We start from the raw sequence: 14648 nt of genomic DNA, 5'->3' as shown, positions 1-14648 counted from the left end.
GCAATGTAAAGACAACACTTCAGTGCTTTTAGCACCTCCCATAAATCAGGATAACCTAATAATGTAGTATCACTATTCATATTGTGATTTATTAATCTCTGATTGAGTTCTGGGAAAAATGTTACAGTAGAAGGCATTAAAGCAGAGTAGTTCTCATTGACTCATGCTCATGACAGCACAATAGATGGGGAAAAAAAGCCCATCACTTTGTGGTGCTTCATAAACTTGAAGAGATGGAAGGAAATAATCAAATGAATAGGTTTTCAACCATTTCTTCAACTATTGTTAATTTTAAAAGTTATTTAAAAAATTCTAAATTCCAAAAAATATTCCAATTTTTTTTCCAAAATCCAAAAGTCTTAAAAAAACCTTCTACTGCAGTGCTCTTCACTTGACCACGTAAACATCACATCACACTAAAATCAAAACAAAAGGAATGTATGTAACACAAACTAGAATATTTACAGTGTGCATTTTAAATGTCCAAGTACCAAAGAAAGCAGCAGTCAAATTAAAACCTTCAGACTTAAAAACTTCACTAAAATATTCCTTTTATAACAAGCGTGTGTGTTTTCTCCCTCAGAGCATAGCCTAAAGACTGCCACCCAAATTAAGCATACCTTGTTCTTACTAAAAATATTTTTCTTTTTAAATGAGAACAAAACAATATCTCTGTAGTCTGCTGGATGCTTCACGTGAGTGTCCTCAGCTCGGTACTGCAGAACTCGGGAGGTCTTGTTGATAATCCAGTAGGGACTGAACACAGACAGGACCATGTGGCCCCCGGCGCGCCGGGAATGGACGTAAACATCCACTGCCAGCTCTGAGGCGCTCTGGGAGGTGAAACGCACAGGGAAAAACTCACACATCCCATCACAAACTTTAACATGGCCATGCCAGTCTTTGCCTTGGTATTTTAACAACACAAGGTCCATTATTTCTCCACTGATTCTTGAATGAAAAACATCTGCAGCGCTGCCTTCAGTTAATTCACAGTCTTCTGCGGTTCCCTGTAGCAAAATTAGACAAGGCAAATCAAGCTTTCAACACATAAAAATTAGATTTTACATTTTACTTTACATTTCAGATACCTCAGTAACCCATGTCTTAATCTCCAATCACTTTCACTTGAGATTGATCCTATGAATAATTGGAGATAACAGCACTTTACTTGCAGAGCAGTAGGGACTGCTTAATTCTGGATCTCAGGAAGGCAGACGAGTTCTAACATATCTCCTGCTTCCACTCCCTCCCTCTCTCCTCCATGATATCCAAAGGATCTTGGCAGTGATTTCTTATTCATATTCTTGCAATACTGGCTGTAACACTGCACTGGACTATGCTGCAGACACACAGCCAGGATTTTTCACTCCAAAGAACCCCCAAGGCACAGACCTGCCAGTTCTGCCATGCTATTGGGAGCACAACATGGCTCAGGCAGTAGCATCCAACAGCAACAGCTTTCCTAATTTTTACTGATAAAACTTTTTTACTGATAAACACTATATTTAACTGTATGGAATGGCAGCCATGCTTGATTAGCTCAGGGATGTGGAGACAATAAGCACAAGCCCCTGTACAGGTACAGTGACTTCAGAAACAGATATGAATTACTGATTTCTAGCTCCTCAATCAAGGAAACAACACTGTTCCACATTCTGTTCCTCCAAGTACTGAAGTACAATGGAGGTGAGGAAAACTGGGAACAGTGCCATTGGGATGTTGGACAGAAGGGAAAGAAAGATCTCAATGAATGTCACAGCCAGTTCTGCAAGTAGGACAAAACAGAACAAACAAGGATGGTGGTTTGGAATGCTCACACCTGTTGTATTTACTAAAATCACTCAGATTAATGAAGAAATACTAGATACTGAAAATACTGAACAGACAGGAGGAAAACTGTGTAGCATTCTTCAAGAATTCTTCCAATTTGTGCAAGACCTCACAATAGTCACCAGTAAAGAATCAGTGTCAGAATGGAGAGAATTTGCATTTTCTATATAGAAAAAAAAGCTCTAGAAATTACAGGTGCTTTCTCTTATACCTCTTCTTGTGAAGCTAAAGACACCTTGCAAAACACAAATAGAATCTCAGAAGAATGTAAAAGAAAAAGACTAATCCAGCCCAGGATTCCTGTTAAAGGAGCAAGGCAGAGCTGGTCAGGTACACACAAAATTAAAACAATCCCTAAAACATCCAGGATGAATTATCTGCCTCATTCATTTACAATAGAAAATACAAAACCCAACATCCAGCATCTTCCACACTGCATTCACCTTCACTTGTAAGTAAATGCATTCTTATTCAAAAGCAAGTAAAGGATTTACAAACAAAACCATGAAGTAACTTACCTCAAGTAAAAATCTCAAGGAGTATGGTAGAAGATTCCTCACAGTCAGTGTAGGGCAAAAGTGGATAATGTAGGCAGGATCCAAGTCCTCTACAGAACTTGAAATAAAATTTAGTTCATCAGGTACAGCTGTTGAGCTGATTATTAGAGGCAAGAAATTGGTCTCAGTGGCTGGGCACTGTAACAAGCACTTGACTTCATTGCTCCTGTGTAGCTCTTCCCTCCAGGCAATGTAAGTTGTAGACTCCTTGTATTGACCCTCAAATATTCCTGTTGGTTGGACATACAGATGGCACCTGTAAGAAAACAGCAGGAATTGTACACAACTTGGCACTGACACCTCATTTCACCTATTTTAAAGTCATGCTAATATTCTGAAGTGCTTCTGCAGCACACTAATTACCTAACAAAGACAGCACTTTGGAGTCTTAGTCCAGCCAGGAAGACTTTCACATGCAAATTAAGGTTTCAAAATTAATGCTGCATTTGTGCATCAGTGTCACAGACTGGCCCTACAGGGCAGAGAAAATGTACCTGTATGAATGCAAAGGAACATGAAACTCTTCTTCTGGCTTGGATATGCCAATTGGCTTCAGCAGCTTGGAGCCTTTAGCCAGCTGGTAGATCACAAATGGAATTGAGAAATGGTTCTTGATCTAGAATCAGAATGAGAAATTTTTCATTTCATTTCTATGGTACAAATTGCTACAATGCAAATTTCTAAAGGAAAAAGTATCAGTAACAACAAGGAAACCAACATTAGTAGATTTAACCAAATTACTCTAGAAAACAGACTTGAGGTGCCTTAATACACAAGTATATGAGAAAACTCTAAGTCCCAAGGATTGAAAAACATGCCTAAAATGTCACATAGCAGAGCATCCCAATGCTGAGGATATTAGAAAGCCAAACAGGAGAGGGAAAACCAAAGGAAAATTCACATAACAAACAAAGCAAAACACTTAGTAAGTGGCTTCTAAGCAACATTTTGGAAAAGTACGATCTTGAAGAAATGCCTTAAGGAAGAAAAGGAAGGTGGCTGATGGAAGAGCAGCACTGCCAGGGGCTGTGTCTGTGCTGGTTTTTACCTGCAGAGGGCACACAGTAATGACTTTATTTGGGTTTTACCTGCAGAGGGGAGCGCACAGTAAGGACTTTATTTGGGTTTTACCTGTAGAGGGGAGCGCACAACAATGACTTTATTTGGGTTTTACCTGCAGAGGGCACGCAGTAATGACTTTATTTGGGTTTTACCTGCAGAGGGGAGCGCACAACAATGACTTTATTTGGGTTTTACCTGCAGAGGGCACACAGTAATGACTTTATTTGGGTTTTACCTGCAGAGGGGAGCGCACAACAATGACTTTATTTGGGTTTTACCTGCAGAGGGGAGCGCACAACAATGACTTTATTTGGGTTTTACCTGCAGAGGGCACACAGTAATGACTTTATTTGGTTCTTACCTGCAGAGGGGAGCGCACAACAATGACTTTATTTGGGTTTTACCTGCAGAGGGCACACAGTAATGACTTTATTTGGTTCTTACCTGCAGAGGGGAGCGCACAACAATGACTTTATTTCCTTCTGTGGCATCGATCTGCACCACCACGCAGTCCGGGCGGTCGGCGCCGTCTCTGACGCTGTACAGGCGGCGGCCTGGCTTGGCCACAGGAATGCTCAGGGCCTCCTTGTATCCCTCAAGTTCTGGTCCATAAAAACAGACAAAAGACTTTCTTAGCAACACAAATCACACTACCACTTCCTATTTGAACAGTACTTATGCTACTCAAAACTCAGCAACAACCAGAACCAAAGTGCTGGAATTCAGGACATCCCTCTGGCTGTCCTGGATTGCCAGAACCCCTGCCAGGAGGCTCAGAGACCTTGGCACAGAGCCCAAGACCTGTGACTTGATTACGACCCATGGAAAAAATTACCAACCTTAAATGAGGATCTGCAAGCCCCAAAAGTCTAAGTAGAATAATAATTAGTTTGTCATGGGGTGAAAAATAGATTTTTGGGGTTTTTAGAATGGGGGTTCAGGAGGCAAGATGGAGGAATCTGGGCAGGTCCAGCCTTTCTCCTTCTTCTTCTTGGCCTCCATCTTCTGCTTTGGTGCTGGCACTTTTGGATTGGTTTAAGGTGGAAACTCGCTGTTTACCATAGGTGATAGGTATTGGGAAGTTCTGGTAAATAATGTACACGTAGTTTTTAGTATAAAAAGGTAACACTGCCCTGAGGGTGGCCAGTGTGCCTCTGTCTGACCTGCTGGACAGGCCTCAGCAGGCCAGAGAAAGAATTGTATAGATAAGAAACAATAAACAACCCTGAGAATGAGAATAGAAGAGTCCTGACCTCTTCTTCCACTGCTGGGCTGGGAAAAGAGACTTTGTGACACATCTCAGGGTCACTCTGAGCAGCAGAATCCCAAGACCAAAGTATCCTCGGGCAAAAGCAGCTTAAATGGTACTCAAGTACCACTGAAGGAAAGTTCTGGGGTCCAAATACTCCTCAACTCCACAACTTTACATTATGATTTATACACAGCATGGGGAATACTGCAAGCAGCTATTAAAGGTACTTGTTGGCTGAGTTAATGAACACAGAACAAGCCTTGTATCACCAAGTACCTTCATATGGGATGTGATGGAAAGGGAAAAACTCAGATGATTACATATTAGTGGCTATTGTAACCTGTTTTCTTAGGAATATTTCCTGGCAAAGCTAAAACCACAGAATCATAACTGGTCTCAAGTAGCTGGGTAACTACAGAAAACCAATAAAAGTAGTGATAGGAGAAATTAAAATCCTGTTTAACAGGAGCTGGAACACATGGGCCTATGTCACAGGGGCCTCTAAGATGGTTTATCAATGACTCCACTAGAATGCCTTCCAATTCTCTCAAGGGGTACAAAAAAATACCACTCTTTTCACCTTCTGAAAAACTGGAGCAGAGGAATTTTCCATCTTTCTAAGAAGCCCAGTACCTGTTTTGTGGTGTTTTTTAAATTGGCATCAATATTCAAAGGTAATTCCAACACAACACACTTGACCTGAATTTCTACCACATTGAATTTAACTCCCATCTTCCCATGCCCAGCCTGTCATAAACACCACTCCTCAGCACAATACCTAAATTTAAAGAGAAGACAGAGCTTTCCTGTCGGTGCAATGCAGACAACCTTCCTCGCTGGGGTGCTTCAAGGCCAGAATATTCCAGTTCCATGCTCTGACCAGTTTCTATTTCATTCACATTTTCTTTTTCAACTGAACCCACTATCCGAAAATTGGAGCTAGGAAGCACTTTGAGAGAAACACCCAGGGCATTCTTCACTATGATAGGTGCTGTCTCTTTAAAGGAATAGCCAAAGGTGGATGCAGTTGCTTCTGAAAATGCCTGTGAATAAAAACATGTGCAATATGTCATACATAAATAGCCACAATAACATACCTATAAAGGCTTTAAAAGACAGTTCCTAGCAACCACCTTTTTAATGAGGGGAGGAATTACATACAGCAGGGATATGTTTTGTATAGCAATATTGCAGGCAAGTACAGGTTACCCCTAGAGAATCTAATTTCCTTCTGTGATTTGCAGCAAATGTTGATGCTACAATTGGCCTTCACTCTCCTCACGGGGAATTTTTCCAAATCTTAGGTTGTAAGAGAAACATAAGATCTGGGACACAGAAGTCACAAGGAGATGGAGCACAAGCTCCAAATTCAATCACAACTTGTACTTACAAACTTTTGTTTGGTTATGCAGAAGCCACAGTAACTGACTGCCAATACAGAACTGCTGTTCATTCAGAATTTAAAAAATAAATAGTCATATGGCACATTCTGTAAAAACAGCTCGATTTAGTGACCAAAATTTCCTCACCCCAGAAAAAAAAGGAGGGAAAAGCAGCCTCGACCATTCATAAGCACACCTACTATAGGGGTAAAAAGTATTTTTAACACACAGGACATTCTACTCCTGCAGTTTAAAGGCCAATCCTAAAATGCACACTTTTCTTAGTATTCCATTAAACAGAAAACATGGAAAGGAAGTAAATTTTTGTTTTAATATTTCAGAAGGAGTATTGTAGGAAACAGCTGTGTTTGTTAAAGCATTTCATGCTCAGTTAACCTGCACGTATGACACTTCCTTAAGTCCTGCATAGGCACATTTGTTGGTCTAACACAGAAACTACTTCTTTCAAAAGATAACCCCACCTTTTTGCTGAGCCTAAAGGAGCTGAGTAAAACTCCTCAGCCCTTCAAGGCAACATTTGTCAGAACTGCAGAAAAGCCATTTGACTGGGAGCCAATATAGTTCCTAAAACAAAGATAATTCAGAATTTCCTATGGAAGCACATAACTGAGCACCTTGTGCCTTTTGGGATTACCTTGGCTAGGTTACTGAAAACAGCAAGACAACATTTGGATATTGTTATATTCATTGTGTCCATTGAAGAGATGTTAATTGCTGTTTGTGGCTCAGGAATAACAATGAAATCATCCCCAGGCAGCAGACTTCTCTCCTGGACAGGGTTAGTCTTCATCTAAAAGAAAAATTCCATTAGACAATTACAAACCTATAGGATACTTTCTCCTATGTTTAAACAGGAAAGAACTACTTGACTTACACCTGACAATTGTGCAAGCAAAGTAACATCTACCTTGCCTTCTAAATCTCAGATGTTTTAAACAAACATGGGAATTTTATACCAACACAGGAGGCAAATTTGTTTCTCTTCTCTGCATGGTTACACACTCCATTGCATCCATGCACTGGTAATTCACATTATAGATAAACCTTAAGATCTCTAAAGAAAGATTTTTTTTTTCATGTAAAACTGCATAGCTCCTTCAAGCAACAGCATTCAACAGGTCAATGCCCCATAAAACTTTAAAGAAATTTGAAAATAGCAGCCTATTCAAACCATTTCACATAATGTCAAGTATCTTTACATACCTCCAGCTTTAAATTCCATTGCTTCCTTCCTCCTTCAACTCGTTCAATAAGTGGCTCCCACACTGCATAGGTTTCATTGTAATAATGAACCTAAAGAAATAAACAAAATTAAATTGGGTATCTAAATACAAAGCAATTGTTATGAAAAAAAACAATAAGAAAATACAAATCTTCATTTCATGTTCTGGAGGTCTAGTATTAACTTCTAATGGTCATAAAAATTAATATACAGAAGTGTAATATATCATACATTTTTCACAAATTACACAATTTTTCAAGAGTTCATTCCCTGGCTTGCTTTGAGAGCAATCAAGCATCCTGGTAAAACCATATATATTTTTAACACTTTCAATTAACAATCAAGTCTCTTATCTGCCCCCACATGGTTTGAGAGAATGATTTTGAGATCAGGAACTTCACTGCCACAAGTACTTTTTAGTACTATGAAATAAAAATTAGTTGGAGCCAATTATAGTCTGAATCTGGTCCACTGGAATGATTCTTCTAACTCAGAGCCAACACCAAGTTTTTAATTTGCTTGCACCACTGCAAATCTCAACAGAAGCTGTGGACTCAGGAGTTCTGGATGCTCCCTTTCAAGTATTTTGCTTGTCCCTCCTGGAAGCACAGTTACCTCCCCCAGGGGTACACAATTAAGCATCCAAACTCCACCATGATTTGCACACAGGGCAATGGAAGAAGGCTACTTGTATATGCAAGAACAGAATCAAAAAGAGGTAATTTGGTAAAATGACAAGGGGTAGTAAATGCATTGCATAGAGCAATGACATTTTAACATGCTGTCTCCATGAAGACTTTTACCATCTCAGAATGGAATCTCATTTTGCAAAGAGTGTAACTTCTACCTTACCAATAAACATAATGCTGGAAAAACAAACAAAATGGGGGGTGGCAATAAGAGTTAAATGTGACTATTCAAGTAAGCCAAGCTCACTGTTCACACAGCAGAACCAAAATATGCGAAAATAATGCAGAAACACAGGACTAGATTATTTCACATTACAACTTCCTTTAAAATCTATTGACTTCCACCTTGGTGTACAAAGCATGCTATGCTTACTTGCCTGACTAAAGAACTCCTGAGAGCATTTCAATTGAACCCTATTATTAATTCAGCACATATAAAGTATATTAAGAAGTTACTTGAAGTCAGGCACAGTGCAGAAGTGTTTGAAATGCTAAGATTTTGACCCCACATACCTCCAGAGACGTATCAGCAGTGACCTCCATCAGTGAAGACCAGTTTTTAATGACACCTGAAAATGTAGATTCCACTAACAATAAAGGGACAGTTCGATGGCCCAGGCCACATTCCAAGGTCATCTGAACTGATTTCACTACAATATCAAATTTCTCTTGCTTCAGAATTTGTTCATGGTCCCTAAAAGTTTCTGTTGCTTCTGTGGCTATGTCAACACCAAGAAACCAAGCATTGCACTCATCCACAGGCTTCACTTGCCACAAGTTCTCAGAAACTTCTGTTGCTCCTCTAGAATCCTCCTCTGTTGTTTTGGGTTTTAGGGCAGCCATAATGGTCACAACAGTATTCAAAATTATTGGTGATATCTTGAAAAAGGAAAAAAAGTCTTCAATTAAAATACAAAATCTATGATGAACAGAAATAGCAAACATGAAAAGTCTTTTCAGGGATGCAACTTAATTTCCAAAGTAAAGAATCTGTTCATGGACCTCCTCCTGTTTTCCTTTTCTGCAAAATGTCCCAAAAATAGTGGTGGCAGCAGCAGGGGGAAGAGTTATTTTGTGACTTTGGAGGGAAGTGGTAGGAGGAACCCTAGAATCTGAAGTATTTAACTTATTCCTTTCTAGTCAAGGGACTGTCAAAATGACAAACACACAATGACTTCTTCCAACACAGTTTTAAAATGCAATTTCTGGAATTAAACTCATGGGGAAATAAAAAATGTAAATAACAACATGCAAACAAAATAAAATTTTAATAATAATAATAATTTTAAAATAATTTTTTAAACCCTACACAACAACAAAAAACAAGCTACAGTTTGAGAAATATAGCTGTTCTTCCAAAGACAATTTTAATAATCTTACCTTAATAGTTAGTTCATCTATTGTTACTGCCACAGTGTGTAACCCTGAAGTGTGCACCATATTTTCCATGACCAAAGAGCATGGCCGTAACACCTGAGTGAAAAACAATCTGATTATTAAAGTGACTCCTTAAATCCAACCTTTTTATAAGGTTTTGTATTTTTTTCACTCCATAGGCCAAAGGGGCACTGATCCCATGAATCTACAACATGTTTCAGAGTAAAAATATTCCATATAGTGCAGCAATCCCACATCCCAATTTGCACAAGCACCACTTTGTACTGGAAGATTAAAAGGCAGTGAAATAAAAGCTTCTGACATAATGCTTAAAAAGCAGACAAAACAAAAGCCCAACACAGTGATAAAATAGGGAAAAAAAAAACCCTGAATCCTTAAAACCCCTAAATGCACAAGGGAAGATAAGCACATGTGAGATGCAGCACACAGGCTGCCTTTGAGGCTCCCTTGGCAGGAATGTGCCCATCAAGCTCCAGACCAAATGCTGCTCAGGGCTCCAGTGCAGCAAGGAAACCAACAGGCAGTGAAAAGCACTGCAAAAGGTCCTGGCCTTCTAAACCCCTCATGCAGTTTCCTCACTAAGAAACTTTGAATGTCATTTACAAATGCACAGCACAGGTTTTAGACAGAACTCCAAGTGCTCAAGTCCTGCACCTACTGATAAAAGATTAAATGGCACAGGCCCCTCCTCTCTTCTGAATAGTCACTGATATGAAAACTGAGTTTTGAGTGCTATAGATATGCCAGCTAGGGGACATGCCTGCCACCCTCTCTAATTGCTTTTTGCATCATGAAACACTGGTTCCTTACCGTAGTAACATTCTTGCCTTGTTTTTCTTTGAGAAAAGCACAGGCCAACACTTTGAAGGCCATGACTTGAGCAGTCATCCTTTGTGCAAGCTTGTCTGATGTCAGAGAAAAGTCACATTGGAAGGAAACTTTTAAGGCAGGAGCATCAGCACTGGTCAAATTAGCAACAAATACAATTTCAGGATCCATAATCACAGCTTTTACTGCCATGTTTTGCCGTACAGATATCTCTGTGGAAACAAGTTTAAAAAACCACCCTGAATATAAAAACCAGAAAGAGGAAAGCTATCTACTCTGTCAGTGGCCAATCTACACATCCTGAAGAATAAACTAATTTCTTAAGTCTGATGCCAAGACAGCATGTTGAAAACTTTTGGATGAGTAATTTTCAGAATGAAATCTGCAAAGGAGGGAAATGGAGGAGCATAGAAACTGGTTTTACAGACCTGTATCTGCCTTGGATTTCCCAGCAGCAACTTGCTTTAATTGGAATTGTGCAGATCCTTCAGCTGAAGATACTGGCATTGACTTAATGAAAAAATGTGCTACTGTCAACAAAAATTCCATGCTAGCACATATGTACAGCTTGTCAAGGACAGCAACAACTTCAGTTCCATTTTTATCCTGCTTATATCTTATATCAATCATAGAAGTGTCATTTGTGTCATCCTTCTTGTCTATCATTCTGGAAAACAAGTTCAATAAGAAACATCTCAAACACCATAACACATAGATCTAGGAAAACAAAGATGCATAAGTACTGCCATTTTTTCTCCCCATGCCCTTTATAAAGAAGAATTACTATATAAGCAAGCTGTGTTTCTTCTAGAAATAAAAGGGTAGAGGCTTTTCTAGCAGAAGAGTAATTTCAATTCAAGACTAGTGTGCTACCCTTTTGAAAGTATGCATGCAGCACATGACAATCCCACTGAAGTTTCAGTGCACACAACTCTCATTGAGTCTGGGTGTCCTCTATTCAGCTGTTCTACAGTTTACTGTAATATGCCAGCCTCTAAGATCTCTTTTTGGTTTAGATAACTTGAGAAATCAACATAAAAGAGTAGAAACTTCTTGAACATTATTAAAACTGTTCATTGCTTAAGCACACAGTACTACAGGCCACAGCTGACAGCACTACTGAGTTTGATCAATTCCACGTGAAGCAAAGTACAGAACAAGGAAGAAGCCTTCCTCATAAGCTGGAGTGGTTTCATTTCTGATGCATTCAAACCCACCTTGCAGTGACATTCTGAATCCCTTCTCTGAGATCATCCAAGGTACATGCCTTGAGTTTAAGAGTGATGTCCATGGAGCCATCTGAGAACATCTCCCCCGCAGATGCCATGAGGTGCAGCCGGAGCTCCCCGAGGCGCAGTTTGTCACTGTGCACTGGCAGCAGGGACTCCTGCAGGAGGACAGAACAAAGCAGTGACACATTTCCCTTGCTGCCAGCCATGTGCATCATCAGCCAGCAACTGAGGGATCTGAATAGCCTGTTGCTGTCATCAGTGCTCCACTCATACAAATGAGTTCAGGAAATTCACTGGGAAAACAAAAATCCTGCTGGGCTGCAGTGAAGTTGTTTCTGCAGCACACTGGCAGCAGTGGCTCAGAATGCTTCACTGAAGGATATTCTATTTGAACCCAAAGCATCCCTCCACTCTCATCACTCTAACTCATCTGCAAGAGCACCTCAGCAATAAGTGGGAATTAGATGACAGTGAAATTAAAATAATATCCCATTACAGTGTCCTTCTTCCCTGTGAGGCTCACTGCACAAGAACATCTTGAAAATCATACATAATAACATTCACTATACACAAAGATGGATAAAGCAAGCATCTTCACATCTACACAAAGCAGACTTGATTAAGTCATAAAAACAAGACAACATTCCACATCTTTCTCTTCTGTCTTCAGCAGAGAGAGGATGCACATGATTGCTCATACCCAGGGATATGCAAGAGGAAATTATGGGCAATATACAGCTTGGATCTGCTTACTAACTCTAGAGGCACCATGCATAGAACTAGCACTGCCTGAACTAACAATTCCTGCTTTTCAAATATTCATTTTTATTTTGGCTAACTGGAATCAAAGTTTGAATGGCCAAATCAAATGCTGGGTGGTTTTGGTGGTTTAATAGTATTTTTAGTATGACTTTCAGAAATGCACACACCTTCTTCCTCTTAAGGACACTGCCTGCCCAGGAAAGCTCAAGGCTCCATTAGGAAAGCATTACAAAGCCAGTGCAGCTGATATAACTTCATTTTTCTGACCTGAGTTCTGTCCATGTGAGAAGCCCTGGCTTCCCACCCCACCTGTGTGGTAAAAGCTTGGTCACAAACCTGAGTTGTGGCACTGTTGTAGAGAGTTACAGAAAGGGACTCAAAATTGAAGTCAAATTTGAGCAATGTAGAACACTCCACAGGAGACTGAACTGCAGAAACACATTTTTGTCCAGAATCAACAAGGGTACCTGTCAGTGAAAAGAAGATATTTTTACATTTCTTCTGACCACTGGGCTTGCTGGTTTTGAGGTTTTTTGTTGTTGGCTATTTTGGTTTTTTTTTTGGTTTGTTCGTTTGGTGTTTGGGGTTTTCTAAATTAAGATCAGAAAATCACAAATTCAGAAAACTACTCAAAATAATTCACATTTTTAATTTTGTTCTATCCAATGTGTACTAAAATTATCTAGCACAGAGTGGATCAGAACCTTAAAAGAAGCTGTCATTAGTTTACTGAAGTTCTTTGTTCACTTCAATGAAGAACAATACAAAGTACCAAGTCTGCTCAAGGAGTCTGCACTACCCTTCCTTCCAGGTCCTATTCACAGTAGAGCAATTCAACTATTGCCTAAACAGCAATTTTTTGACAGTGAAAATGTTAAGTTTGGGGAAGAAATAGATTTTGGCAAAGTGTTAACTCTGTTTCATCCAGAGACATGCACTGTTTACACTGACACACTATTTGAATGCCTATATCTTCCTTGATTGTTATAATTGTGCATTAACATTCTGGGGTAGATGACTTGGCTTTTTCTTTTTTAACCACATGCAGTCAGAAGAGTGATTGACATAAACTGAAGAATACCCTCATATGAGAAATGAATCCCAAAAAACACACCACAAAAACTTCTGACCATCAGGAGCTCACACTCCATGGAAGTGCACACATTCTTATTTGTAACTTTTCATGCATACAATATATTTGTAACAGTTAAAACAAATTGTAATGCTTCAGAAAAAAATGATATTTGAATTTGCAAACAGCCCTCTGCCTACACATATTCAGCCTTTGAACTGAACATACCCTCAGAGCCACCTGATTCATGTGGAGCTTTCCCTTTTTTAGGTATCTGTATATCCTCAATATTCTCTTGCACAGTATGTGGCTGGGAAGAAGCCCCTCCAAGGTTTTCAAGTAAAATTTTCATGATAACAGTTAGATCACCTTCACTGAGTGCAATCTGTAAAGTGATAAAGCCACAAGTTCAGTTTTGGTGACAACATTTCTTCCAAGACAGTATGCAAGCATTGGGGAGAAACAATGGGCTGCTTCCAGCAGAAACAAACAGGACAGTCACAACTATCCTGGCCAAAATAACCAAAATTATTTGCCCATTTCTCCTGTATCCTTTTTTACTTGTTATAAACAAGAGTTACAAGAAGAAATAACAGTCCACATGATAAATACTTTCTAGATTTGTAAAGCATCTTTGCCTATTAAAAACACAGGCAATTGATAAACATAAGCACTTCTCAAAAATTCAGTAACTCCAAAACATGACCAGAAAACATTAAAGCCAAGATCTGCATTGTATACACTAAAGTAATTGCCATTCAGTAAGCCTTCAAAGATTTAATGAATAAGTATCCAGTCACATCACAGAACAGCAAGCAGTGCTAAGTGACAAGATGCAGTCACTTAGCCCATAGTACACAGTGTAAGAATATTTTTCCTACATTTGATTCATTTTGCTGGTACTCCTTTAAATCTCTTATTTCTCTGTGCTTCACCAGGGTGACAATTGGCCACAGCACAGAGACAGGAATGAACAAGTAAAAAGGCTCAGGAACAAGGAAAAGGTGCCCCAGTTTAGTTTTACCCATTAAAATCCACATGGTTAATGCAGGAAAAGAAAACTAGAGTCCTCCTTCTGCAAAGATAATTTTAAATTGTTGTGTATTAGAGATAACCTTTTCATTCCTAATACATCTATTAAAGCATTCAAATAACCTGAATGTTACAGATGAAATAATTTGAATTGTCAGGTTTTGGTTTTAGATGGTAACTCAGCAAATAACCTCAATGATTTTACTGCCTGTTGAGTCCATGGATAGCTCCAATAGACCTCCAGAAAAATAAAACCACATTTTATTCCATTTGCATGCAGCTACACCAAAACTATTCATTATACAG

At 39.3% G+C, this 14648-nt stretch overlaps 1 protein-coding gene across 4 annotated transcripts in view; it reads right to left on the bottom strand.

Moving 5' to 3' along the window:
* Positions 1-14648, bottom strand: part of VPS13C (vacuolar protein sorting 13 homolog C) — a 77284-nt gene that overhangs the window by 24084 nt on the left and 38552 nt on the right. For all 4 annotated transcript variants that reach the window (XR_011681497.1, XM_071442016.1, XM_071442018.1 and 1 more), the window contains 14 exons: positions 13539-13695; positions 12575-12705; positions 11462-11631; positions 10673-10911; positions 10227-10456; positions 9399-9491; positions 8532-8897; positions 7311-7400; positions 6742-6897; positions 5483-5747; positions 3897-4054; positions 2885-3006; positions 2352-2646; positions 621-1010 (listed from right to left, as the gene is read on the bottom strand). Coding sequence is in view for 3 of the 4 variants with exons in the window: in XM_071442016.1 (XP_071298117.1) it covers positions 621-1010; positions 2352-2646; positions 2885-3006; positions 3897-4054; positions 5483-5747; positions 6742-6897; positions 7311-7400; positions 8532-8897; positions 9399-9491; positions 10227-10456; positions 10673-10911; positions 11462-11631; positions 12575-12705; positions 13539-13695 (2862 nt within the window). In the remaining variant the exon portion in view is untranslated. The remainder of the gene's footprint in view (positions 1-620; positions 1011-2351; positions 2647-2884; positions 3007-3896; positions 4055-5482; positions 5748-6741; positions 6898-7310; positions 7401-8531; positions 8898-9398; positions 9492-10226; positions 10457-10672; positions 10912-11461; positions 11632-12574; positions 12706-13538; positions 13696-14648) is intronic.

The sequence above is a fragment of the Agelaius tricolor genome, unplaced genomic scaffold (genome assembly GCF_023055355.1).
Source record: "Agelaius tricolor isolate 1412-34295 unplaced genomic scaffold, bAgeTri1.0.p SCAF_16, whole genome shotgun sequence".
NCBI lineage: Eukaryota > Metazoa > Chordata > Aves > Passeriformes > Icteridae > Agelaius > Agelaius tricolor.
Note: the sequence above shows the minus strand (reverse complement) of the source record. Positions and strands in the feature narration are given on the sequence as shown.